Source organism: Bacillus rossius, chromosome 3, assembly GCF_032445375.1.
Source record: "Bacillus rossius redtenbacheri isolate Brsri chromosome 3, Brsri_v3, whole genome shotgun sequence".
Classification (NCBI taxonomy): Eukaryota; Metazoa; Arthropoda; class Insecta; order Phasmatodea; family Bacillidae; genus Bacillus; species Bacillus rossius.
Genome location: NC_086332.1, coordinates 65,121,565 through 65,147,726, shown reverse-complemented (window position 1 = coordinate 65,147,726; position 26,162 = coordinate 65,121,565). Strand labels below are relative to the sequence as shown.

The 26,162-nt window shown below is 39.7% G+C and overlaps 2 protein-coding genes across 2 annotated transcripts in view; both read left to right on the top strand.

Moving 5' to 3' along the window:
* The first annotated feature begins 6,491 nt into the window (after positions 1–6,491).
* Positions 6,492–11,479, top strand: LOC134531307 (uncharacterized). The gene is made up of 2 exons (XM_063367001.1): positions 6,492–6,506; positions 10,436–11,479. The coding sequence occupies exons 1-2, from the start codon at positions 6,492–6,494 to the stop codon at positions 11,477–11,479; spliced, it is 1,059 nt and encodes a 352-aa protein (XP_063223071.1).
* An 8,300-nt stretch (positions 11,480–19,779) lies between these two features.
* Positions 19,780–26,162, top strand: part of LOC134531306 (alkaline phosphatase-like) — a 98,709-nt gene continuing 92,326 nt past the window's right edge. Inside the window, exons 1-2 of the mRNA XM_063367000.1 lie at positions 19,780–19,903; positions 22,589–22,812. Coding sequence (XP_063223070.1) covers positions 19,780–19,903; positions 22,589–22,812 — 348 coding nt within the window. The remainder of the gene's footprint in view (positions 19,904–22,588; positions 22,813–26,162) is intronic.

Below are 26,162 nucleotides of genomic sequence, written 5' to 3'. Positions count from 1 at the left end.
CTACAATACAAATGACTTGTAAAATACAGAGATAAACACAGCGTTGAAGGTTTGGGTCATCAAATAAACATCTAATGTGATAAATCTAAGCCTAACTTACGAAACCTTTTGTGCAATGAAATAAAATTGGTTGTCTGTAAAGTCTGTTTACGGACGATAGTTTAACGTGACAACGTCATAACAAAACATTGATGAAATGATTGATCCAGAAGAAAAGTAAATATCATATTCGGCCTGAGACTGAGCCGTAATAGGTTTTTGCAACCAAACCATTTAGGCATTAAAAATATTATATTCTTTGAGGAAGAATTTTTTTTTTATTTTTTCTATATTTTGTATGATAAAATCTACCTCTGCATACTTTTATGAATAAAATTGAATATTTTTATTGAATTATCACTATTTTGTATGGATACAAAAGATTAAAATGAAATGTACAATTTAATTGATATATTTACTTTTATTTGCATTAATTATTCAAATATATTTATTACTTTTGAAATGTTACGTGCGCCGTATTTATTTTTACAAGTACAAAAAAAAATTGCGTATCTGCCGGGATTCGAAACGATATCATATCAATTAGAAGAAAGCGCCGCTGATCGCTCACCCACGAGGCCATATTCGATGATAAATAATTTCAGATGTGATATATACATTTATAAAAATTTTGTTCACGGTAGGGGAATAATATTATTTCGTTTTTATAACTCGATTTTATAACAAATACGCATCACAAATACACCAAACTTATTTATAATGTGTTACAATATTTTTTAAAACATTGTGCAAAAGATCCCGGTTGTAATTTGAATTATTATGTGTCTGTAAAACACCATTGTTAGTTCAAAACGTATTTGAATATTCAGCATTACTTTCAAATAACTGTACCGATTGTGCTGAAAATCAGTGGACAATCGTTAAATTACATAATATTAATAATTCAAACGACGAAAATATGATTGAAAAGTCAAATCGATAGTCGTTCCAATCGAGTGGAAGAAAGATGCCAAGCATGCGTAGGCCCTACAATGAGCATGAAGAGAGATGCCACGCATGCGTAAAATGAGCAAATACGACACATCCGTAGTGGGACATCCGTAGTGGGACACTTTTTCGTGCGTGCAGCCGGCGTTCATCGATTTATTAGACGTTGTCACGTCAAAAAATACAAAGCATAATTTAGACAGACTGAACAATACAAAATAACTCAAAAAGAAACACAACACGGAGAATAATATTATTTTATAGTTTTTTGAAAACTAATCAAACTATTAATTGTATTAAACGAGCTAGAGTGCACCCAAGACAAAGGAAGAATCAGTCTTACGAAACTATTGGCCGGAGAGATTATTCAGCTAGGCTTGTGTTGAATTTCTAATATCTCAGCACTCAGGATGACACGGGAAACGATTTAAACAAACGTTGATGGTGACATTTTAAGATCTATGAAGATGGATGGTAATATCTCATTTGGCCTTCGTCTATACGTTACGCTCTGTTGTAAGAATATAGAACAGTAAGTATGGATCCACATACACGAATAATTGAACAAAGCTTTGTGTGTGTATATATATATATATATATATATATATATATATATATATATATATATATATACATACTAGATAATGCCCGGCATGCGTTGCAATGCCTCAATCAATTTTTTTTTGTAATTTTTTAAACGTATACTAAGCATCTCTCTTTATCTATCTAATTCTCTATCTCTATGTATATCTCTATAACTCTATCTTTCTATTTATATTTCTATCTCTATATATCTTTCTACATATATATCTCTATATATCTTTCTAGCGGACCCGACAGACATTGTCCTGCCCAAATGTACATATGGCGGTAAGTATTTCTACGCTGGACATTTTGTATCTTCTCATTATACATACCCCTCCTCTTGGGCACGCCACTGCCGTTACCAAAAACCTTTCCCATGGTTACGCAGAAGGCAACAACATGCAAAAGCCCGTTGCCATGGAGGCTAATTATCAACAATGCTTAGTTTTTTTGCTTTTAAAGCGTGTTTTTTTTAGTTTTTTCTTAACTCAGAATCGAGATAAAATATCCAACTGTGAATCTAAACCATCCTCTAATCCCCGTGAACTCACACAAAAAATTTCATCAAAATCGGTCCAGCCGTCTAGGAGGAGTTCAGTGACATACACACGCACACAAGAAATATATATATATATATATATATTTAAAGTGAGTGAGTCTTTCAGTACTTACCAGTGGTGTGTAAACATCTAACCTCGGTTACAAGCAAATTCGTGTTTTCTCATGTTGCAAATACATTTATAATACGGAACTCGTACACGAAATTTAACGAAGATTCTTTAAAAGAATGATGAGCGTAATTAAATATATACGTAAATAGTGTTTTCAACTACATTTCTTGATGCGAATCACACTGAGTTTCCGCACGCGGTGCTAGAATACGTTACCGGAGCAGCTACATCGACTATCGAATCATTTGATTAGCAGAGCGTAATTATAAACTACATAAATAAACGGCTACGATAAAAGAAAAAAATAATAATTGGAAAGATACTAAACCCCGGCTTTGGACCTGATTTTCGACAAGCAAGAAATTTTATTTAAATACTAAACCATCTTGTTGAAATTCTTTAAATACTTAATACTATACCGTTTCCCTTTGGCTTTGTGAACATAGGTTCGCTCCCTCCATCACACCGTGGTCACAAATTTCCGTTACCTACGACATCCGTTCCATTCACTAAAATCACTCCTATCAAATGCCGTATACCGAGAGCTAAGATGTAACACACACACACAAAAAAAATTAGAACCAGATGCGGGTTCCCGTTGTCCATGAACTTTCTGCGTGGGTCGTGAGGCCGACTGCACAAAACCATGCAATATTTTGACGGTATAAGCTTACAGCCCACCCTAATATTCAAGTGTTAAGGACTTCTGTTAGCTGGTTGAAGTCCCGAGTTCGATTCCTAGCCGGGTTGGTGAACATTTTATTGACCACATATGAAAACAAAGAAAGTTGCTTAGCCAATAAAAAAATGCAATTATGTGATAAGTTATGCCACTGGTAACTTTAAAATTTTTTTATGTCTTAGGCCTAATCATTAATGAATTTTACTTATACGGAGCGTTAGTTACGTTATTCTTTTCAACTTACCAGTGACTGAACTACCTGATTCAGTTATTCATAATGTAGTTGTCAAAAACATATAGTATATCTGTTGGTAGGGATTTAACTACTTTAAGGGATTTTAATGAATTGGTGCTAAGTATCAGTTCTTAATTTGATTTATTAGTAAACTTTAATTCACATAACTAATTATCTTTATATTGTAGAACACCAGCTATACTGCGTCATAATCAAATTGTTTGCACTATATGCAACTAAGAAATAGTAAATAAACAAAGGATAACTTATTTTCAGTTCATTCCTTTGAAACAGTATTAAAAATTTATATTTATATCAGGGGCAGTGAAATTTATAGAAACTTTCAATCAAAGGTACGAACAGCAACATAAAACATTACATTATATTCCGTTTTAACATGTATATTTAATGCTTTACAAAATAAATATAGTTTAATAAAACGCAACACTTATTTTCTTCCCATATGTATAGTTTATTTCAAATCTCGAAAGACTTACTATGTGATTTTTATAGTATAACTTCGTTTATTTCAGCATAGAATATTGGTTTTACTATGTTTAATTCATTATAATTTTTTTCTATTGTAAATTTATATTTTAGCTTCTTTATTTCATTATAAAACTAATAATTATTTGTAGTGTTAAATGGCTTCATATGAGTGCAGTAACTGGCTTGTAATCATCAAAATACTTAATTTTATTGTATTAATTAGGTTATACAGATATAGATGTTGATCTAAATTCTCTAATCACCACTTTATTTCGTTCATGTACTTTTGTAACTTTACTATGAGTTTTATTTTTTAGTTTTTTTTCAACAGAAAAAGTTTTTAGCTATGGCGTATGTCCAAAAACTTACATCAAGTTTTACTATGAGTGGTTACAGTAGTATCAAATTAGTTGTACATGTCTTGTATTCACTATAATTACGCGTTATTTTAGCCTCGTTAACTACGGTATGGCATTTCCAAATACGTTTTACCACAAAAAGTTGTTAGAACAGTTTTCATAGTGTCCATGAAAAAAAAACGTGTTTCACACGACTTGGGTGTAGTCTTACCACTTACATGATTCTCTGTACACTTGAAAAAATCACTCGGGATACAATTCAATGGCTAACAACAATAGCTCGCATCAAAATTTTTGTCAAATAAAATATCTAACAAGAAAACGCTTAAAGCCTGTAACTGCGTGCTAATTTTCATTATTATTTGCTAGTTTATTAGAGGCGAACAAATACAACACAAAATATATTGCAAGCATTCTCCGTCTGTGTCCAATTAACTATCTTGGCTTTCGAGGTTGAGATACAAAGCCAATATAGTTTGAATATTGTATAGGTAGGGCCATGGACTTTTCGCGGAAAGATTTCCAGACCAGCTGTGTGTTAAAACTTGGTAGCATTGTTTTTGTATAGTGGTTGGCTGGGTTTATTTCACTTACAGGTCTACTGTCAGCACACCAGTCATAGCCATCCTGTGCGGGAGCAAGTCCTGAATGGCCCGGCCAAATAGGTCAATGCCTTCTCTTGCAGACGGCCTTCAATTACAAGGTCAAAAATCGCTAGCAAGGGGGGAACCTTATTGCATTCTAATGAGCGATCATATTATTTTGCGAAACTTACATGCCTCTATGTATTGTTCAAAGAACTTGGAGAAGAAACCAGCTAATGGAATATTTTAAAGGCCCTATCACTCTGTCAAATTTTCGCTTCCAACACCTTCCAATATGTTGTGTCAAATAAAGTTGGATGGTTATGACGTCATCGAAAACGGCACTAGTTCAGACGTATTTGTTTGATGACTCGAGTTTCCATACAATATTTTGCATATATGACAGGTTCTAAAATATTATTTTGGATGTTGTATGTAGCCACACAATCAAATTCGTGCAATTCGAAAACAGAAATGTCAAACGTTTCCGTCACAATGAGTCTAAAAATTTGCGAAGAACACAAGGTTGATTTAAGGGTTTATACAAGTGAGATAGCTAAAATAATATGTATTTCGTATGCGTAATGATATTATGTGTAAAAAGGTAATTATATTTCTATAATTAAAAAAAAAATCATTGAACCTTTTTTTTTATTATGTAAGGAATATTTTTGTGAATTAATTTTAAATATATTTGTGAAAAAATTATAAATTCATAAATAGCAAATTTCATTTATAACTGTAATTCTTTATTTAAATTCCAAATTTGATTAAAAATTGAAAGTTTAATGTAATTAGTTCTGACAAAAAATAAACTTTGATAGTGTGACAAGATTAAAAACATATTGGCGTTTATTTAATAATGTTAGCAGGCTTCAAAGGCAATTGTCTGAAGTGTATATTGGCTTCTGGGTTGTAGCCGCGTCCTTGGCGAATAATTAACCGACGTTTCGGTCGACATTGCAGTCGCCATCATCAGGGAGCAGTTACCTAGGTGAGTAGGTAACTGCTAATTGATGATGGTGACTGAAATGTCGACCGAAACGTTGGTGAATTATTCGCCAAGAACGCGGATACAACCCAGAAGCCATTTCTACTTCATATTGGAGGTTATCTGTCCAAATGTATTTGATAGAGAAAATCGGAAGTCATTTTCCGTCCAGTACTACTCTTCCAAATCTATTGTCAAATGTAGTTGTAGACAAATGTTTGACAGTGTGCCAGGGCCTTGGGGAGCTGTGCCGGAGCCTAGCCGGAGTGGTTTCGAGAGACCCTGATGCGAGGGGATTCGGCTGCTGCTCCGCTCGGTAGCGCCCTGATCGAGTCCCTGCTGTCCGTGCCGGTGTTAGCGGTCCTCGTCCTCCGATCCTGCAGCCCGCAGAGCCGGGCGGAACTCTCGGTGATGGATCTGCGGCGACGCCCGTTCCTGGCAGGCCCCCCTCGTGAAAGGCACAGGGGGGTGGGCGGGAGGGGGAGGAGAGGAGTCTTCGGCTGGACCCCGTCGAGTGAGAGGTGCCCGCGTCGTCGTCGTCCGCGCCGGTAATGTCCCAGAGGCATCATCCCCCGCCCCGTTTTCCTCCCTCCTTCATCGGGTCTTTCTCCCCTTTTACTTCTCGTCGTCCTGGGGGTTATACAACCTCCTGCCACACACCCGCCGGCACGGGAGTGTTGGTGAAGGAGGAGGGAGGAGGTGGGGGATGAGGGGTCTCGACCGCGGCCGACTTTTCCTTCTGGTAAGAGTGAGGGGCATCGCCGGGCGCCGCCGCCGCGGAGGTGGGGAGGAAGACTCCCTCTCGAGCCTCTCGGATGAAGGGTTTAAAAGCGTGCGCCCCGGCCGAGGAAGGCATCACTCGCTGACCGGGTCTACCTTCCAGTCAACAACATCTTGCAAGAGCTGCCATGAGGGTGTTAGCGGTGAGTGCGCACCAGCTCCTACCCGCTGGTTCACGTCTTCTCTCGCCGTGGATACCGTCGTCGTCGTCTTCGGAGGAGGATCGCCCTGTGCTACAGGATCATAAAGTTCTCTGCTGGGCCTTGTTTGCTTCTCCGGAGATCGGAGCTCAGGTGTACAAATTTTAAGAAAGTTTGTTCGTGTCTCAAACGGTAGATCGCGCCTTCAGCTAGGGATGACCGGGTGTGTGTCTGCAGAGAAACGTAGCTTCAAATAATCTAACATTGATCCGTCCTTCAGCGGGAACTATCAAGCTGTTTTCTCGTCTCCGAGAATATTATTAATACATTTACTTTCAGCCATTCAAGTAAGACATTTTAAAATTTTTCCTAAATTTTAATAATTTCTTATGTTCCTCCTTTTGCGGTAGAAAGAATTACAGGATGATTATTCAGATTTTTTTTTAGCACGGATTGCTTACAGTTTATTTTAGAACTTCTGAAAAATTTGCGGGAAAAAAATTATACTCTTCGATATTCACCAACTAATGGACGATTCCGTTTGTTTATGAGAAACGGCACGATATTTACTTATTTCAATTTCGTACATGGAAATTTGGCATGTTTGTATGGACATGTTTTGTATTTGGCTCATCGTAGCTCAACCCGTCCGTGCTGCCTTAAGGCTCTCGCCAAACTGGGCACATATTCAATATGCAGAGCCTCAGATCAAACCTCGTGATTGAAAACCAACCAACATATCCGAGTGGGGTCTGTTTACGAAAAAACATCTAATACGCTAAGGATGGATGAGTGGTTTCGTTTCCATATTCCGTTTTTTTGGTTTCACTTCCATATTCTGTTTTTTAAACTGTGATTTAAAGAGAAAAAGAATGGCTAACGAGCTAGTTTTCAGGATAATGTTTAGGCTTGAAACATCCGGTACAGATTTTTTAAAGCTCTCAAGGGACTTGCATTACATCTTTATCATCATTGCTCTGCCTTCCAATGTTATAGTCACCGCTCAGATATCATAGTTGGCCTATGCACGACAAGAAGACTGTGCGCCAGTCCGCAGCCTAGTGCTTAGAGGCGATCCCGCGGTAGTAGCACCAGCGAGCGTCGCACTTATCATCCCGCCTCGCTAACACGGTTTCACCCCTGGCTAGCCCGGTTCTTCCCGCAAGAAAACTCCCGTTACAGTTTCTATTCCCACCATCTCGCGTTCGCACAGCGCGTGGGAGCACCGCGCTTCCACGCGGCCATTGTTCAGTGACGCAGGGCCCGGAGAGAAGCGTGATCGAGGGAGTCGATTAGTCTCTCCCGCGCCTTTTTTTATATCTTCTGCCTCCGGGTTTCTCTCTAGCCCGCGCAGTTGGCAGCGCCCGGGCGCGCGCCGCAGTTGGCAGGACTGGGCAGGAGAGCACACACGCCAAGTGATGAATAATTGATGGCACGACTTCATAACGTACGCTCAGAGGTGATGTTTTCTTTCTTTCTTTCTTTTTTGTCCCGCAAAGTAACACAGCCGGATTCGGAGGTGAGCTCGTGAATACAAAACTGTAATCATGCGAACATGTGTCTGTCAACACTAGCCAGGTAGACGATGTAAAAATTCATGCTTTTATTTTCTATACAACACAATTGTCCGAGTTTGCATTTTAGTCTTCAAAGGCTCTTGTAATATGTTTAAAATGGTAGATTCTAACATTTCCTGAAGTATATTTGGCAAGAAATTAATTTGTAACTTTTTGTTTCAAATGGCTTACAGTCCTGTAGTTGCTTTCGGTTAACCCTCTATTAGGATGTATTTGCAAGTTTCTTTTCACCAACACACTTTAAATTTGCCAAAGAAAAAAAGGTAAGTTTGAAAATATTCGCAAAAAGAAGCTTTCAAAAGACTTTTCGCACTATCCTACGTTACGTGTAACTTTTTACTGTAGCTACATTCGGGGTGACACCTGAGGCATGTGAGACGAGATTGGTATGTAGCAGTGACGGAAATTAAGGGCTATAGGTGAAGGAGTACAGGGAAAACTCATGTCTTCGCGACCAAATGCGCTCCGTTAACCTTATCGTGGAATAGAGATGAATGCCGTATCACTGTCATACCGTCTTCCCGTGCTTGATATTCAATCCAGTCAACAGCCTGATGAAAAATCATATACTTAATGTTGGATTGAAATATTCTTTTGTAATCATATTACGTGTATAAAATATGAGCTCGACTGTAGTTTTGAAAACTAGATTAAAAAGTTATTCTTAGAGCTGAGAAAACCAAAACCATTCTATCTTCACTTAAAAATAAATAAACTATCCCTTTTTTTTAAATTTCGTTAAAAGGTGAGTGTTTGACAAGTGATGTGACATCATAAAGTAGACATTTCAAGGCGTATCGCGCGCACACAAGGTACGTCAAATAACTTAGTGACGCGGTAGTTTAATGAATATGTATTTTCTTGAAATTTAGATTGTTGCCCGTTAGGTTTTATTAATGGAATATTTCTCATAGTATAAACCAGGCTATGCTAAAATTTGATATACTAGCATATTAAGAAATTATAAAAATGCTAAAGTTCTGCGCTTTTGCCAGCTTTTTGTATTTGCAACCTTACCATACATAATGCGTATAACATGGGTATGACGAGAGGTTCATGAGTGAAACAAAATGTACAAGCCGAAGCTCTGAACGTGTTATCTCCACACAACCAGTCTGACTCTTAATTGGTCTGAATTTTTTAATCAAATGATATTCGGCTAAAGAAAATGTTAGCACGATTATTCTCCAAACGAACTGCATAAACTCTTGCTCTTTACAGTAAATGTTTTGTGTTATAGTTTCAGTTACTGTAAAACATACTCAAAGTAGCTTTTAATTGACATTATATATTTTTTTACTTTTAGATTTCTGAAATGCAAACTCCTGTAATAGATTCTTAAACAGTAAATATAAAAAATGAATGTGGTCAGCTAGTAGTCATAATTTGAAGTGCATAGCAATTTTAAATTATCTTAAATGGAGAAATAATATAGCAGTCGGTTGTCTGAATTTCTTTTAAAAACCTCTGTTAGTTAAACTCAATACACTTCCTTCTGAATTTTGTTTTGTGTAACTCTTTGATTCCTCGTTTCATCCAATTCAACCCTTTATTAAAAAACATGAATGTATACAAAATACAAAGTCCGTTTCACTTTCAGTGAGTCCCAAGTTAAAAAAAAACAAAATTTTGCGAGAAAATACTTATCACAGTGGTTTAATTAAGTACGATTATCTATTAAGTTTACCGAGTGAAGCATCGACAATGATAACCGGTAATTTTGAGATTGTGTCACGTATTTAAATCCCAGTCTCTTATGTCTATTCGTGCGAAGTCAAAAGCTCTAAAGACACACAGATTACCCCAGTGCATACGAAATAAAACTTAAAGGAAAATTTTTAACCCAAATAATTAAAAATGTTTTTGGAAAACCCCCAAGGTTGATCTCAGGACACTAATTTACATTTAAAATTCAGGACAAATTATCGTTTTAAATATTTGTGCGTTGATCACAGTTTTTTATTCGAAATTTTCATACTATGTATGGTAGTTAGTCTCAGTACCAGTTTTACCGTCGTTTCAGCTTTAACAAATATGTGTAGGAGAAAACGTCTTACGGTGAAATGAATATTAATTGTCCCTTCATTCCAGCCAAAACAACGTGAAGATCTATGCATAGTATTGCGTAGGAATAGGGCACACTGATCCAGAAGTTTAATGGGTAGGATAGGCCTTTTCCTTTACACCTGAGCAGCCATCAATTAGAGACTGAACAGTGGTATGTTGCATCAAACTGAAAGAACTGTTGAACAGATTGCCTCAGAGACCTTCAACTTGGCAAATCAGGTGTCCTGGAGTGGCAGCTGGTCACCCAGGCAGGTGGATGGTGTAAGTGACAGTTGTTCGTGTCTCCAGGTGGTGGCGTCTTTGGCGGTGCTGGTCCATGGGAGGCCGGAGGCGGGATACTCCTACCCCTCGCCGCCGTCCCAGAGCTACGGGACGCCCGGAGGAGGATTCATAGGCGGCGGACACGGAGGCGGTAGCGGCCTGGGCGGCGGCTTCGGCGGCGGCCACGGGGGCGGCGGCTTCGGCGGCGGCAGCGCTATCGGCGGCGGCGGCTTCGGCGGCGGCAGCGGGCTGGGAGGCGGCTTCGGCGGCGGCAACGCCATCGGAGGCGGCTTCGGCGGCGGCAGCGGTCTCGGAGGCGGGTTCGGCGGCGGCTCCGGAGGAGGCTTCGGCGGCGGCTCCGGCGGCGGATTCGGCGGCGGCTTCGGCGGCGGCTCCGGCGGCGGCTTCGGCGGCGGCCAGCTGGTGACCAAGCACATCTACGTGCACGTGGCCCCGCCCGAGCCCGAGGACAACAGGCCGAGGCCCACGTTCGCGCCCGCCCAGAACAGGAAGCACTACAAGATCGTGTTCATCAAGGCGCCGACACCACCCACCCCCACCGCCGCGGCCATCCCGCCCCTGTCGCAGGACCAGGAGAAGACCCTCATCTACGTGCTGGTCAAGAAGCCCGAGGAGGCGCCCGAGCTCACCATCCCCACGCCCGCGCCCACGCAGCCGTCCAAGCCCGAGGTCTACTTCATCCGCTACAAGACCCAGAAGCAGGTGTCCGGCGGCGTCGGCGGCGGGATCGGCGGCGGGATCGGAGGCGGCATTGGAGGAGGCATTGGAGGAGGCATTGGAGGAGGCATTGGAGGAGGTATTGGAGGAGGCATCGCCGATTCCGGCATCGGCGGCACCGGCATTGGCGGCGGCCTGGACATCGGCGGCACCGGCATCGGCGGCGGCTCCGGCATCGGCGGCGGACACGGAGGCAGCATCGGCGGCGGACACGGAGGGAGCATCGGCGGCGGCCACGGGGGCAGCATCGGCGGCGGCCACGGCGGGTCCGGCGGCGGCGGAGTGTCCACGGCCTACGGCGTGCCCGGCTCCGGCGGCAGCGGGCCCTACTAGGCGCTGCCCCCAGGGGACGCGACCCGCGGCGGCCACGGGGCGGCGACTAGCCCGGCCGCCGCCCACCACGCATCGAGGATCATCCCAGAAATGGCTTCTCACCACTCTCTCACTCTTTACTGTGTATTATAGTCTTGTAAATATTTGCAAATAAGTGTATAAAAACGTTTTTTACGGTGGCAATAAAATGTATTTTTTTTGTAAAAAAAATTATTGTTTGTTTTCATTTTTGCAAATACCTAAAGAAATTGTAAAAAGTATTTACTTCTCTTTGCTTTAGAAAGTCGAGGAGAATATCATTTCAACATTGTTTTTTATTGTATTATGTAGGAGCAAGGGAAATGGAAGCGTCTTAGTTGCTACCCTAATATGTCCATTCTGCATATACAATATGGGACATCGTACCTTTCTAAAATACCCCTTGTCGAAACATAGGTACTAAATACAAAAATTACCTGCATAGAGTAGCAGTAGAGGTTTTTCTTGATAACTTTCTTACAATCTAATTGTCAGGCACTACTCGTACCTCCCAGTTCCCAATCGACCAGAGACGATAAGTTCGCGACTTTCACCTTAAGTTTGCGCCCTGCTGCGAGTGGTACCTGGTGATCTCTCCATGCGCGCCCAACGGCCAAAGGTCACTGCAGTTCTACGTGAGCTCGCTACTTTCTCCCCCGCCTCTCTTCCCTCTCTCTCTCTCTTTCACGGATCCGCGGCGATGCGGGGTGGCCGGCCGGACTTTCACTTCGTAAACTGAAAGAGCCGCGCGTTTGGTCCATCCGTTACGTCAGTCATCGGGGGTGTTGGAGGGGTTTTTGGCGGGAGAGAGCGAGAGAGTTCCGTCGTAGGAGAGGGGGAGAAAGGAGAAGGCAGCTTCTCATTAGAGTGAGAGACGAGGTCAATAGGTCGCCGACGGCCTCGGGCCAAGGAGGGGGGTAACGGGGGAAAGGAAGACACGCGGAAGAATCAGTGTTGAGACGGTCAAGAAGACCTGTCGTGCTCATACCGCACTACCTGACCACTTTCATTTGTTTTCCACTGATATCTCTCTCCCTCCTTGGGTTTCTCTTCACCTCCCTCTCCTAGTCGACGAGTCTTTTTTAAAGCTCATCGCGTCCCACCTTGCGCGGCTCGGCTTTCAGAACCGGAGCTGACGAGCGGCGCGGTGAAACGTGCGCGCGTATCGCACCCACTCCATGCGCCCACGCCTCGCCCGCGACTGCAGGCTCAACTCTAACCCGTCGAGCGTCCGTTCCGAATTGTAAATGGAACCAGAATACTCGTGTCAAATTACAGACATTTACATAAAAACCAACTGCATGACTGCATAATAGTGTTCGCCGTAATACTGGGTTCGGATTCTTACCGGAACGTTTATGCTTTGTGTTGTCCCAGTACATCCCTGAAAAATCTTCCCAGCACTAACTGCCCAGATTAATAAGGAATAGTAGAACAAAATATAGTCCATATATTAAAATAATAAATGTAAAATTTGCGCCAAGTTATTATCTTGAAAAACATACTTCATACACGTAAAAAAATAACCATTTCCATGTGTTGTACGAAGGTAAAATATCTTTCTTTGAATATTATGAACTATTTCTTGGCAACTGGTTTCCAAAGGAATCTTTTGTAAAAGTGCAGACCATTTTTTTTCTGTGCATCTCCGAAAATGCCTGCCCGGAGCTTGAGCTACAACGCGTCATGTTGGAAACAGCACCCCTACGAAATCAACCTACATGTTCGCCAAAAAAAATTGTTTATAACTTAAGAAACTCAATTCTTTTAGACGCTTTTTGCATTGTAAATGAAAGTAATTCCTTTTTAAGATTACCAAAATGGATTTTTCCAGACGGTTATTAATAAAAATAAATTTCTTGGAAACATATTATTCTAGCATTTCTATTGGATTTTTGTGTTTTATGTCATAAATGTTATAATCAACTCCTAAAGACAGCATAACTCTGCTCCGAATAATCTTCCAAATAACCGAGCTACAATGTTTTCACATTCAGAATGACTTTTCTAACAACTTTAGAAAATTGTTAAGCTATGACTGACTAGCCAAGTATGTTGCCATAATGATTATTAAGGAGTTGGGTTTGATTTGCTGTTTAGTTATTTGTATTTTCCAAGGAATTCTCTGTGTTTAAAATGAAAATTTTTTTATTGATGTCTGGCTTAATCCAAGAAAACATATCCCCAAAAATTGATGCGGTAAACCAATAATTTTTCCTTTATTTTTAAAATTAACCGATGGTGCGTACATACCTTGATATTTACGCTGTGTCGTAAATCATATATTTAATTTTTTTTTTTTGCCACAATGGAACATAAATCCTTGTTTTTACCTGCAACTCAGTGTCACCAAGAATATTTTTACAGTCAATAATTTCTCCCCGTGAAATTCGAACGATCACGCTGACGAGCATCGCTTGCATGTTCATTGCCGGGAACTTTCTACAAGAGCCGCCAGGCCGCGGTGAGAGCGCTTCGATCCCATTGGCCACGCTGGGGTCGGACAGACCTATCAGGCGTAGGACATGCGCCCCTTGGCTCAGCCCTGCAGATACAAATCTTCATACACTGTTAGACATCACAGTGGATTTACGGAACTTTCAACGAAGAATGTTCCTCTAACAAAGGTATCTTTGAAGTACATATATATTTATATCTTCTTTGATATTTAGATCTACGCCTGATTCCGACTTGCTGATTCTGTGTTCTGTGGTAAACGTGCGAGTGGAAGGAAGAAGAGAATGTTATTAAATCGGTCGAATAAAGCGCTTACGTTCCGTTCCAGGTCGCTATTTTATATTTACGTTCTACGCGGTCAAACTTGCTGTCTCTTTGAGTGGCTAAAATTTCCAAAATGAAATAAATATTTACATTGCATACTTTTTTTGTGTAATCAGGTGCAAAGTTACATTTTGAACATTTTTGTGCAGTATGGATAAGGAAAATGAAGTTTAATATAAAACTGGAACACTTTTTTTAAAGTGTTAAGTCAATTTTACTGGCTGCTATATTACTTGGTTTAATTTCTTCCAGAAAATAATTTTATTATATCCGGTCTTTCAAATTCATCAGGTAAAATAAATTTTTCTGAAGGAATTTTAAAGTATACCACGCTGTAGGCAACAGTGTTGCCTTTAAACACAAACATTTTCATTTATTTTTTTTTTTTTCATTTTGTTCTTCTTATCCATAGCCTACTGCACAAAAAATTTAAAATTTCACATATGTCAGCTAATTATACAAAAGAAAGTATGTTCTCTCTATATATACATATATGTGCATACTTTGTTTAACCGTGTTAAAATGTTGATTTTTTTTCTCTTTTTTCTTGCCTCCTTTTCGTCTGTCTTTGTGTTTCGTGTGGGTGCCCATTTTTCAAAACATTACAATTACCAAGCATAATCTTGCCCGGGTAAGGTTGGAGGAACACAAAATAATATTACAAGAAAATTAAAATTATATTTGCAACTTCTTTTTATTTCGTAGTACAAAATATGTAACGTATTGTTAGTTGTATTACCATTAGCCACTGTATCTTACATGCCACCATCAAACATAAAATATGAAGCGCAAACTCGCATGTGCCTTAAAAAGCACATTTTCTCACTTTCTTAGTAATGAGATTTATATTAAACAGCTGGTAAACAAGGGATATTTCTAAGCTTGACACAAAAATGTATCACTGTTCGATACCTTGGTTATTTTCTGGGTAAATTTCTTTGTTCGTTTATGGTTATCGCCATTTTTGCATTTCTTCTTACTGGTACTTATCAGCTAAAAAAAAATTCTCGTTCAACATTTATATCATCCAGTGAGTTAACTGATAGTGCAAATCGCCCTAGAATGATCACGACACGTAAAAATTAATCTTCCAACCAAAGAAGTTGCAGTGCATTGTAAACTACTGATGTTCAAAAAACTTTTCGCGATATAGCATCATCTTTAATTATTGAGCAAGGTACAAATTCGGGTAAATAAAAAAAATTTAGGTATGTGTTTTATTTCTTTGAGCGTGCACTTCGCAAAGCTTATCTTTCCAGGGTTTGCAACACGAAATATTTTGTCGTTGATGGCGGCTGAGGGAAAGGTGCATATAATAAGGGTAGAAGTGAGGCGAGGTTTTCCACAAGAACGAGTTGTTCTTGTAGTTATCGGAGGAGAGCATACCTATGGTCCTGCTTCCGATGAGGCGTGAGCCTCTAGGCGCAACTTCCAACACTTTCTCTGACGCCATCGCGTCAGAGTCTGGCCGCCACCTCGCGCCAGCTCCCACATGGTTCTTTGCTATCCTCGGACGTTTCACTTCGCTCCAAAGATTACAGAGGTCCGCTGCGCGCCGTGGCGGCTGTAACGAGCATGCGTCGTTGCGCGGTAACCTAGCGCCCGCGGTGGTTGGGAGATCAAATCACTCGGCCCCCACCAAGGCTATCGTGTCCGGGTTCAATTCCCCGCCGAGGTTTTTTTTTCTTTCTCGGGGTACTCCTTTATCTATCCTTCCTACCTCACCATCCATTAATCCCACACAATGTCCCATTCCCATCCCAATACCCCTCATTGTTTTAAATGACCTGAAAGCCGATGAAACGTTAGGTTGGTTAGTTAATTCATTCGTTCTAGGGTAAACACTAAAAGGGATCTTAAGTGTGTTGAAAATCATGCACTGGCAACCATCAAATATAGCGACTGCAATTTGATTCTGTTATAGTTTTATTTTTGACGTTTAATTGTGTCGACGCAGTAAGAAAAGAAGTAATTAATTTGTGGTTTCCTGTGACATATTTTTAAAACTCTCATACGGCACTGAATGTTTCCGAACCATACTTTAGGAAACTTAAGGTGCCTGACAGCGAGTTCATGAAGGTAACATTACATTTGCATATGAAATAGCTTTTCTGTGTCGCATAAAATCTACCCAAAAATTATGATTTTTCTATAATTTCTACACTAAACTGATATTTACTGACAAAATTCTTATGAGTTTTTCAATATTATTTTTAGTTTGATAAACTTTATTAAAGTTTGACGTAATACTTTATAAAATTTTAGAAAAGTTATTGAACAAAGTTTAACTTAAGTTATAAAACAGATTCAAACGCATAACACCGTTACATGGGTCGTTAATCAATGACGACACTGTCTGGAACGTTTGCGGAGCGCACAGCTCACAGGGGCGTCGCGCTGCTAGACTAGCGCGGGGAAGTCACCCTTACAGGCTCGCACCTAGAGCCAACGCGACGGGGGCTAATTACTGCCATGCGGCCCTGCGGGTGTTGCCCAAGGCCTTGTCCAGGTGCGTGCTGGAGGGGGAGGGGGGCCATTAATAACGGCGCAAACAAAAGCGCGTTGCGAAACTGACGGGTCCGGAGCCTTTCACTGCTTGTCCAGGACCGCCGCCTGGTCACGCCTCCTGGAATCACCGCTGTCGATATGGACCGATGATGGATCCACTCTCCGTGACACTGCTTCGATATTTAGAAGGGCGATCTACCTGGGGGCTTTGGGTGGCATGCTTTATACCTCCCAGTTGAATGGAAAGCCCGAGATTGTGAAATTATGAAATTAATTATAAAATTCCTTCAGAAGTTTATTTTTACGTGTTAAAAAATAATAAACATTATTAAAAATATAGGGTGTCTTACTTTTATATTTTTTTAATCATCCATCTAGTGTAAGTCGGCGCGTTGATTCTTTCGGTCGTAAGGAAAAATGGTATGAAATACATCCCAGTAAAATGAAAGTCCAAAAATTGTGGGGAGCAAATAGTTTTTTATATGGATATTTTAAAGCATTTCTGGCGTGTTGAAAAGTCATGATCATAAATATATAGTAGATTATTTTTTTGGTTTAAACTTCCATTTTTTTAAGTGAAGCTTATTTACAGCCGATAAAACAAGTCGAAAAGTTGACTCATCAGAGCGTAAAGAAAAATGCATCGCTTAGGGTGGGGTTTTCGATGGGGTGAGAGATGGAATAACAATAAACTAGATAGTCAGACATGTAAGGCTCTTTGCAGGTTTTTTTTTCCGACGCCATGCTTGTTGCAATAGGTAAACTCTTGTGTTTACTTCATTTTTCAGATTTATCGTTCAAGTAAACTATTGGATCTTTTTTTTAATCCAAGTGAATTCGTGATCGTGTAGTTTCACTTCTAACTAACGTGCCGACCACGGGCAGCGTAGGACAACCCCTGACCACTCCGTCTGTTATCTCCTCAGCCGATCGCGGTGACGTACATAGTTGTAACTGGACGCTGGTCATCCGTAGGGGTAGTCATTTTTTTTGCATCTTTCTCATTAGACTGAAATATGGTTTTCCCACGCCAGCGGTTTGTTCCTCGTGATTGGCGGCCGTCTGCAAGAGACGCCACTGCATTGTTTGACCAAGCCATTCAGGACACGTTTGTTTCTGCACTGAATTACTGTGGCTGGTGCGCTGTCAGTAGACGTGTACCTGAAAGAAACTTGACCAGTCGCGAGACCTATACGATGTTATAGTGTTTTAACTCTGAGCTATGTTAAAGAACTGATAATTTTGCCTGTTTTTTCACTGTCTATTGTGTAATGGTGTGACTGTCGAAAGAGTGAGATAGCCAAGGGGATGGTTAGGAAGGTTGGAGGGGGTTGGTGCGGGGGGGGGGGGGGGGGGGGGGGTTGACAAAATTACCCAGACCCGGTTCAGTTTCGAGTTTTTTTTTTCAATGCATGAGTTCACCCTGACAGTAGTACTAACTTACAATTTCATTGCTAATTAGTAGACAATTTATCCAATACACGCAGTTCACATATACAGCTATGGTCCCAGTAACGTTTATAGTCTTCAACTTCTTTTTTTTTTTTTTAACAGTGGGACTTGAAAATTTTCACATTAATAAATGCGGAGGGGGTCTGTTCAAATTATTTGTACCTTGACCTTAAGTGTTTCTCGACGGCCCTGTTTTAGGGTTCAAATTCAAGATGATTAGAGCAGATAGTCTACTCTCATGAAATTTACCAACAGCTGTCGTTGTTCATATGGTGTCTTTATTTTTATTGTGGTTTTATTTCACAGTAAACTGAAATTAAAAATAATGCCAAATGATAGTTCAAAGAATATTGCTTTAATTACTTGAGCGAAAAAAAAATATTTATCTATTGGTCACTGCATCTACAATAGTGTTTAAGGAATACACTAATAATGTGACTGAACAAATAAAATACTTTTGGATGTCTATTTAAATGTCGAGATTCGATGCATAGGTGAAGGCGGCGAACTGATGAAATTCACACATCCCCAAGTTTGGGCTGGGATGAAGGCAGTTCGGCGTAGTCTTGGGATCGTGGACCTCAGTTCTCAAGCACCGCCAGCAATACTGTCTGCGGGGTTGTCTGTTTGTTTGGGGGGGGGGGGGGGGAGGTGGAGAACCGGCTTATCTCTGCAATCTCTCGCCTCTCTCCGTGGTTGTGGGAAACTAGTCCGCAGATTCTCCCCACCCCTACCCCCTTCACCGCTCGCCACTTTTCCAGCATTAGTTCATCGGCACACGACGCCTCTCTTTGTAAGGCCAACCCACAAACGTTTCGTTATTTCGTCCTTTTTTTCATTTTATACTTCATAATTTTTATTTTGTTTTTAATATTTGGCGCGTTTGAAATTTCCATCACTTTTGTGACTTTTTTTATTGTTAACAATTTATTTACTTATTTGATGGTTTAGTGACCACGACATATGTTTTAAGGCGGAATCAAACGATAAGAATTGACACCCTTGCCATGGCCGGCGTGTATTCAACTCAAATACGGAGGTCGGTCAACACAGGTGCGTGGGATGCTGGGTTCAAACGACGAGTTACGAATAAATGCGCGTAGCGAAAAGCATGGCTTTGTAAGGGCTCGTGAGCTTTTTTTTTTAATGCCCGCCCAGTTATAGGCGCATATCCATAGAATTCGTAAAGAATGCCCGCGGAAATATCCCATGGGGGGGGGGGGGGGTTACAGAGTTTCGCACGTGGGGTTAACTGACACGTTATCTCTGGATACCGTGCTTCTGTGTTATATACTGTCCATATTTTGGCCTTCATACACGCTAAAAGCAGAAAAATTTAAAAGCATATAAATGTTTCCAATAAGACATAGTTTACATCAAACTCTTTTGACCATCGCGTTTTTGCAAGTGCGGGAAGGCTCCCCCCCCGCGCCGACCAACAGTGAGGGTCTTCTTAATTACAGGTGGTACCGGGCCCCCCTGCCCCCCCCCCCCCCCCTGGGATCTACCCTAATGCCCGCCAGTCCAATAATGACTTCAGGATGCTGATGGCGCTGCTGCGCTTCTGTAGTGCTTCGGACATGTTTGCAAATGCACATGTGGACGGCTTCTCTGCTAAACAGCCCAAGGTGCGCTACAGCTCCAACACCATCCTAATGATCACTGGTCGATGACGTATTTGAGTGCATGTAAATATAACCAGTTTAATATCCATCCAATATATAGACTATTACATGGATATTAAATAAATTTGTAATATAGTATTTTCATATAGGTAATCAAAGGAATTTTTGTTAATGTGTGGATTTGGACTTGGTCTGAAATAAATAACTTGATTTTATATGTATTTATTTATTTGATAAAAATAATAAGTCTGTAGGTGCAAGTTTAGAAATCACTATATTATGTTGCTAATTGTGTATATTTGAATTCTTGTATCCTGTCATTTGACAAATAATAAAATTACACGTTTAACATTTTTGAAAAGTTTCATTTTTAATTTTAAAAATAATATTTGGAAAAAATAATGATCAACTCAACAATTCATCTATTTATAAACTACATCTTTTATAAATAATTTATTTGAGAATAATTTCCAGAAAAAATTTTAAAGCTAATTGTAATGGGAATTGTTTCCAGAAACAATAGGTATTTCCAATTTTACGTTTTTATGCCTTATTAATTCTGTAATTGTTAACAAATGTCGTTGGCAACAGTCTAGTTAATAGTATATTACACATCAATATGCTCTATTGATTCAAAATTTTTCAACAGATAGCGTTAGTAGTATAATAACATTTTAGTTAGGTATTATTCATCGCTGTTTCTTTAAAAAAAAAATAATTGTTTACAAAATAATGATAAATAACACATCTAGACATTTCTTAAAATTACCAAGTAAAAATTTAAATCTAGAGGTGTAATACTTTTTCGTAAAGTCTACCACAAAAATTTATGGATAGTGGGATATTGTTAAGGCTCGCTTCGCTCGCCCTAATAAGTTACATTTAGCTTTAATGTGGTCCCTTATCACAAAATAATAGCCTATCGGCATAAAAAGCGAAATTAAATGAGAATAAAAATCCTCTACAACCATTTCCACATTACCCATCAGTGAGGTCGATTTAATGTAAATGTAAATCCAAACCAATAAAATTTTTTAAAGATATTAACTATGACAAAATCGTTATGTTTTTGATGGATTTTTACAATATTACATAAAAACAAATTTTTCTACGAAATATCAAATACATAGTGATTAATGTCAATTTTTTTTTCGTAGAAAATTTTATAATCTACTACATAAAAAATAAAATAATATGCTGTACATTTGCACACGAGTAGAATTTTTTTCCTGTTCTCTAGCTGCTGTTACACAGTTTTCTTCTCATAATATTATAATTTGTCCATAGTAAATTATTCTATTAAAAATTAATCATTTGCTGTATATTTACATGCCAATGACAATAATTAACTGTTCTCTAGAAGCTGATACGCATTCTCTCCCTTTCAATATTATGATTGGTCCATAAATTAAGACTCAGCTATTTCTGTGAATTGTTATATTTCACCTGCATTTTTCTGAATAATAGCTGCATGCATTTCATCTTGATATTTAACCATCACGCAAAAAATTATTTAAAATGACAAAATGTGAAAAATTAAAAATAAATTATATGTGAAAATGGTGTATGCTAAGCGTTACGTTTTACATTCACTAATTTTATGCTGTTATGAAGTTTCAAACACTGAATATTCACTTATTCATTCAATGATAATCCCACAAAAATTTTATAATTTTAAAATAAATTAGGCTATCACAAAATATAATTTGTATTATAATATAATAATTTTTGTTTAAAAATTAGAAAAAAAAAGTTTTTATGAATTAAAATAGAAATGGAAGATATTATTTTTAAAAATTGAAATCACGATCACTTATTTTTTATGAAAAACGATTGAATCATTTAAAATTATTATACATACGAAGGGTAGTACTAAAAACCTTTGTTTGAAAACTAATATACTCGTATAATAGTAGCCTACGTCCGAAAACTGGGTGCTGGGTGAGGATTGAAAATTTCGACCGCTATCTTGATTGTAACGTCAAGCCGCCATCTTGAAAAACTTTACTCTTGATCTTGGTCCATGCTGCCATATTTGATTCCTTTGCCTTGGCCCTGATCGCCATATTGGATGACTTTGACATTGACCTCGGCCGCCATATTAGATAACATGACCTCCTGCCACCATCACGGATTCAACCATTATGGTTTCACGTTACCCATATTGAATTAGTTTTTTTTTTTTCAAAAAATTATAATAATAAAAGTCACTAAAATTTTATTATAATAAAAAAAAAACTTACATCACGGAACATGGAGTTCTCTGTTCAAAACCAATGAGGACAAATATGGCGACGAGTCCTTCCTTCGTGGAGGCTACTAGCAGACTGATCCCCCACAACTCATGCCAAAACGTATGACGCCATTGCAGCCATATTTGATCTGCCATTATGTTTACGTCAGCTAGAGAGTTCTGTCTCCATCTTGGTTTAATTTACACCTGATAGAATTCACTGGCGTTAATGTACCAAATCGTCAGAATTCGCAGCAGACGACATCTTGACCGCCTTAGTAAAAATCTGTAATTATTACAGAAACACATTATAGTTATTTAGTTATATAATAGTAACTCATTTCCATTCCATTCACGAAGTTACTCCTACCAAATGCAGTATACCGAAAGCTAAGATGTTACACATTTGTGAATTAAAAAAAGAGTAAATGTAGTAATGACATGTAAGCGGCTGATGACGTGAGCATTAAGGAGGCGCGCGCGGTGTTGCAGGTGCGCAGTTCTGGTACGAGAGCGCGCGCAGGGAGCTGCAGCGGCGGGTGGGCGGGGCGGCCCCGCCCCTCGAGCGCGCGCGCAACGTGGTGCTGGTGGTGGGGGACGGCCTGGGACTGCCCACCCTCGCCGCGGCCAGGCTGCTGCGTGGCCAGCGGGAGGGGAGACTCGGGGAGGACACGTGGCTCGCCTGGGACCGCTTCCCCGCCCTGGCGCTCGCCAAGGTCAGCGTCGACTGCGGCCTTAAGGGCCTCTTGCTACCGCTTCCAATACAGCTCCCGTGTGATTATCATCATTTCCTTGCGGCGCTTACAGACAGAGCCTGTTAGTAAATAATACTATGTGGTTGCAACAAGGTCTGGGTGATATGACTTATGGTTTGACATGCCAAAAATATGTATTAATAATTAAAAATTAGAATTATCGCAAGAAGAAGGAAAATTCCAAGATGGAGGGGGCCTAATACACTCCAAGAGAGCCGCCTGCTTGGGCGCACGAGATCCAAGAGTGCTGTCGCGCTAAGGGCGACACTGACTCGAGCATCACACATCTCTTCGACTCTACGTGCCAGGCGTTTGATATTCTGTTCGCCTCTGCGGGACTTTATGCGATTACCAATCTTTAATTTTATTCTGGAAGATTAAGGATAAAGACTCACTCCGCTTCCCCATACCACTTACAAGTTGAGTTTTCAGAATTGTTCATATCTGAAAATATGTGTGAAAACACTAGTTCATACCTCATTCACAGTCCAAAAAATACGCATTAAAAATGAAATTTTGAAACGAAACTTGTATAGACGAGATCAATGGCTCTTAAAAGACGTTCGTAATCAGACACTTCCAAGAATTATCGAGCAGTTTTTTTTAACATGGCGCGTAGTCGCTGGAGCTCTGCTAGCCGTTTGGTGGCACGGTCAGGCGGCACCTTAAAGGTCAGTGGTGTATCTGTGTTGGTGAGGAGGGGTGAAAAGTGCGACGCTCGCTGGTGCCTCTAGCACGGTGTCGCCTCTAAGCGCAAGGCTGTGGATTGGCGGCGAATCTTCTCGTAGTGCATAGGAGAACTACTCGAAAGTGATTCAATCGGTAACCATAACGATATGTGGTAGAGAAATGAAGAAGAAGAAAAAAGTGTAATGCAATTTCCGTGAATGCTTTCAAGGATCTCTACCTTGTGTATCATATCTAAAACATTATTCTGAATGCACGCGTTTTAGCAATTTCCACTGTTATACAATTAAAGTATAAAAATGAAATAAGTACTGAAACAGAACTATACTTATCCGCCCTCAGAGTATTCTTAAATATTTCATTAAAAGGAAACCACTGTGCTATATAGAGCAGTTTTCGTACAGCGTGGTTTTTTTTTATCAAGCTCTGCCCACGCTGTGAGTGCTCGGGTAGGCGCGGCCCGTAAGGCGGCCATTTGGCTGAGCAGAGCCTGAGTGTTATGCCGCTGTCACACTGTGTGGTTGAACCGGAGTGGTTGCCAGTTTCTGCGCGGTGATTTCTTCTGCGTGTATTTAGTGTATTTTTGAGAGACCTGCATTGTGCACTCTGCCGAAAGAATATTCAGCCATAAACCGAGTTTTAGCCGTAGCGGCAGAAACGCATAGTGCGACACCAGCCTAACGCGTCAATTACAAATCGCTCAAGATTTCTCGAATTAATCATGTTACTAGTAGCATTAAAAAAAATTTTGCACTCGCACATAAACGTTCGTTTCATTGTTTCGTCTTCAAGCACGTAGTTCTTGGATAGTGAAAAAGGCTGAAAGGAGATCATGTGTTCATTGGCCTTTTTCTAAGCACAGTATTGTATATTCCAACTTAAAACTACAGTTTCACCGCTTGAGGCACTTTACCATCGGGTTTGATTTCTGGCTGCATAGAATCCTTGAGGCGTGTGATACTGAGTCATTATAGCCCTTAGCGCCCCCGCCACTGTTAGACCTCTGCGTGGAGCCACACGTCGAATTTTTTTATTTCATTTTCTTGTCATTATTATTGTTTGATGGCATTTCGTGTATCTTTATCGTTATAAGTATTTTGTATGTTTAATATAAAGATGCACATATTTACAAAAGATTATCACACTATGATTAAAAGTTACACAAGTGTTAATAATTATGATCAACTGTGTGACATTTTACAGCGTGGAACTAAGTTTCGCTGATACTCTAACTGTGGGATAAAATCTGTGAATCAACAACAAATACAAGTGAATTATTGGAATATAATTACTAGAAAATCTTTTTTTTAAAATCTGTTACTGTATGATTTCTAACTAAGGAAAGACAACTTATCATATTCTAAACAATAAAAAAATTATGGCATGAAAACTGTAGAAAGAAATGTGGTAATTCAAACGGATTAAGGTCACTATTTTTAGCGCGAAACGTACGAAGTAGGCCTAACATCTCAGCTGGGTGGATTCTGGCACAAATCTTACCAAAAGATTTCTCTAAACTCTTCAAAACTTAAAGCTGTTAAAAATAAGATTTTTCCATGATGTTATTTAGAAAATTGTAGCTCTACGTGTTACCTTTTTTTTTTCGAAACACTAAGCTCTTATTTCAGCTAACGGAAAATAATGCGCCAGGTTGGGTGTTTCCGTTATAAAAAGCAATTCGCTTGATTTGCCTCCTGTAGTTAAAAAATAATTTATTTTTTCAAAACAACTCTAGTTTCTAACTTTAAGAGCAAGTATTATCACCATATATCTACGATTTTATTCATGTATTCGTATAAAAAAAACTGGTTTATTTGTTACTCAAAATGAGTCTATAGAGAACTATTAACAATAGATGGACACACACTCTGCTGCGAGTTATAGCGTGTTTCTTTCATTCATAACTAAACACAGACCATAAATGTTAATGTGGCTGAAAATGCTGGGAGAGATCATTTCGGCCTGCGGTTTTGTAGACTTTTGGCCGAAGTACTCGCGCGGTGCGTTGCTAAGGGTCGCTCGGGTAATGGTGGGATGATGATGGAGAACTGAAGGAATGAATTGGTGGGTGAAAACTGTAGTACCCCAAGAAAACTCACGGATTAGTTTGTGAAAACCGCCACGTTCTCTGTCCGGGCGTGAGCTAGTCGATAACTGAACCTGGTCGCGCCTTTTTGGGAGACGAATGATTTGTGCGTTCGACCATCGAGGTCCCTTTAATACTGGTTTGCAGTCAGTTTGTAACTGTCGGTATATGTTCGTCGATATTGATCAATAAGTGGTGATAGATTTTAAAAATAATTCCTTTGCAAATGTATCATTATTGCTAAAATAAATTAATGGTAAGCAATTAATAACGTTTTTCGACTCGCTGAGATATTATTTTTATTACTGTCGCGTGTAGATATATATCTGGTTTTTGTCACGCCCCATAAGGCAGATATGGTGATCAATGTCAGAATATCAACCGATATGCTCGACTGGTTTCTAACGTGTTTCACATAAATGTCATGATAATGCAATGATATTATTTTTCTACCAGTGTGATGTCAACGCTATCATTTTCCGCGTCCCAAGTATAATTTTTCCGCTCCACTTCACACATCTGAATGACATAATAATAT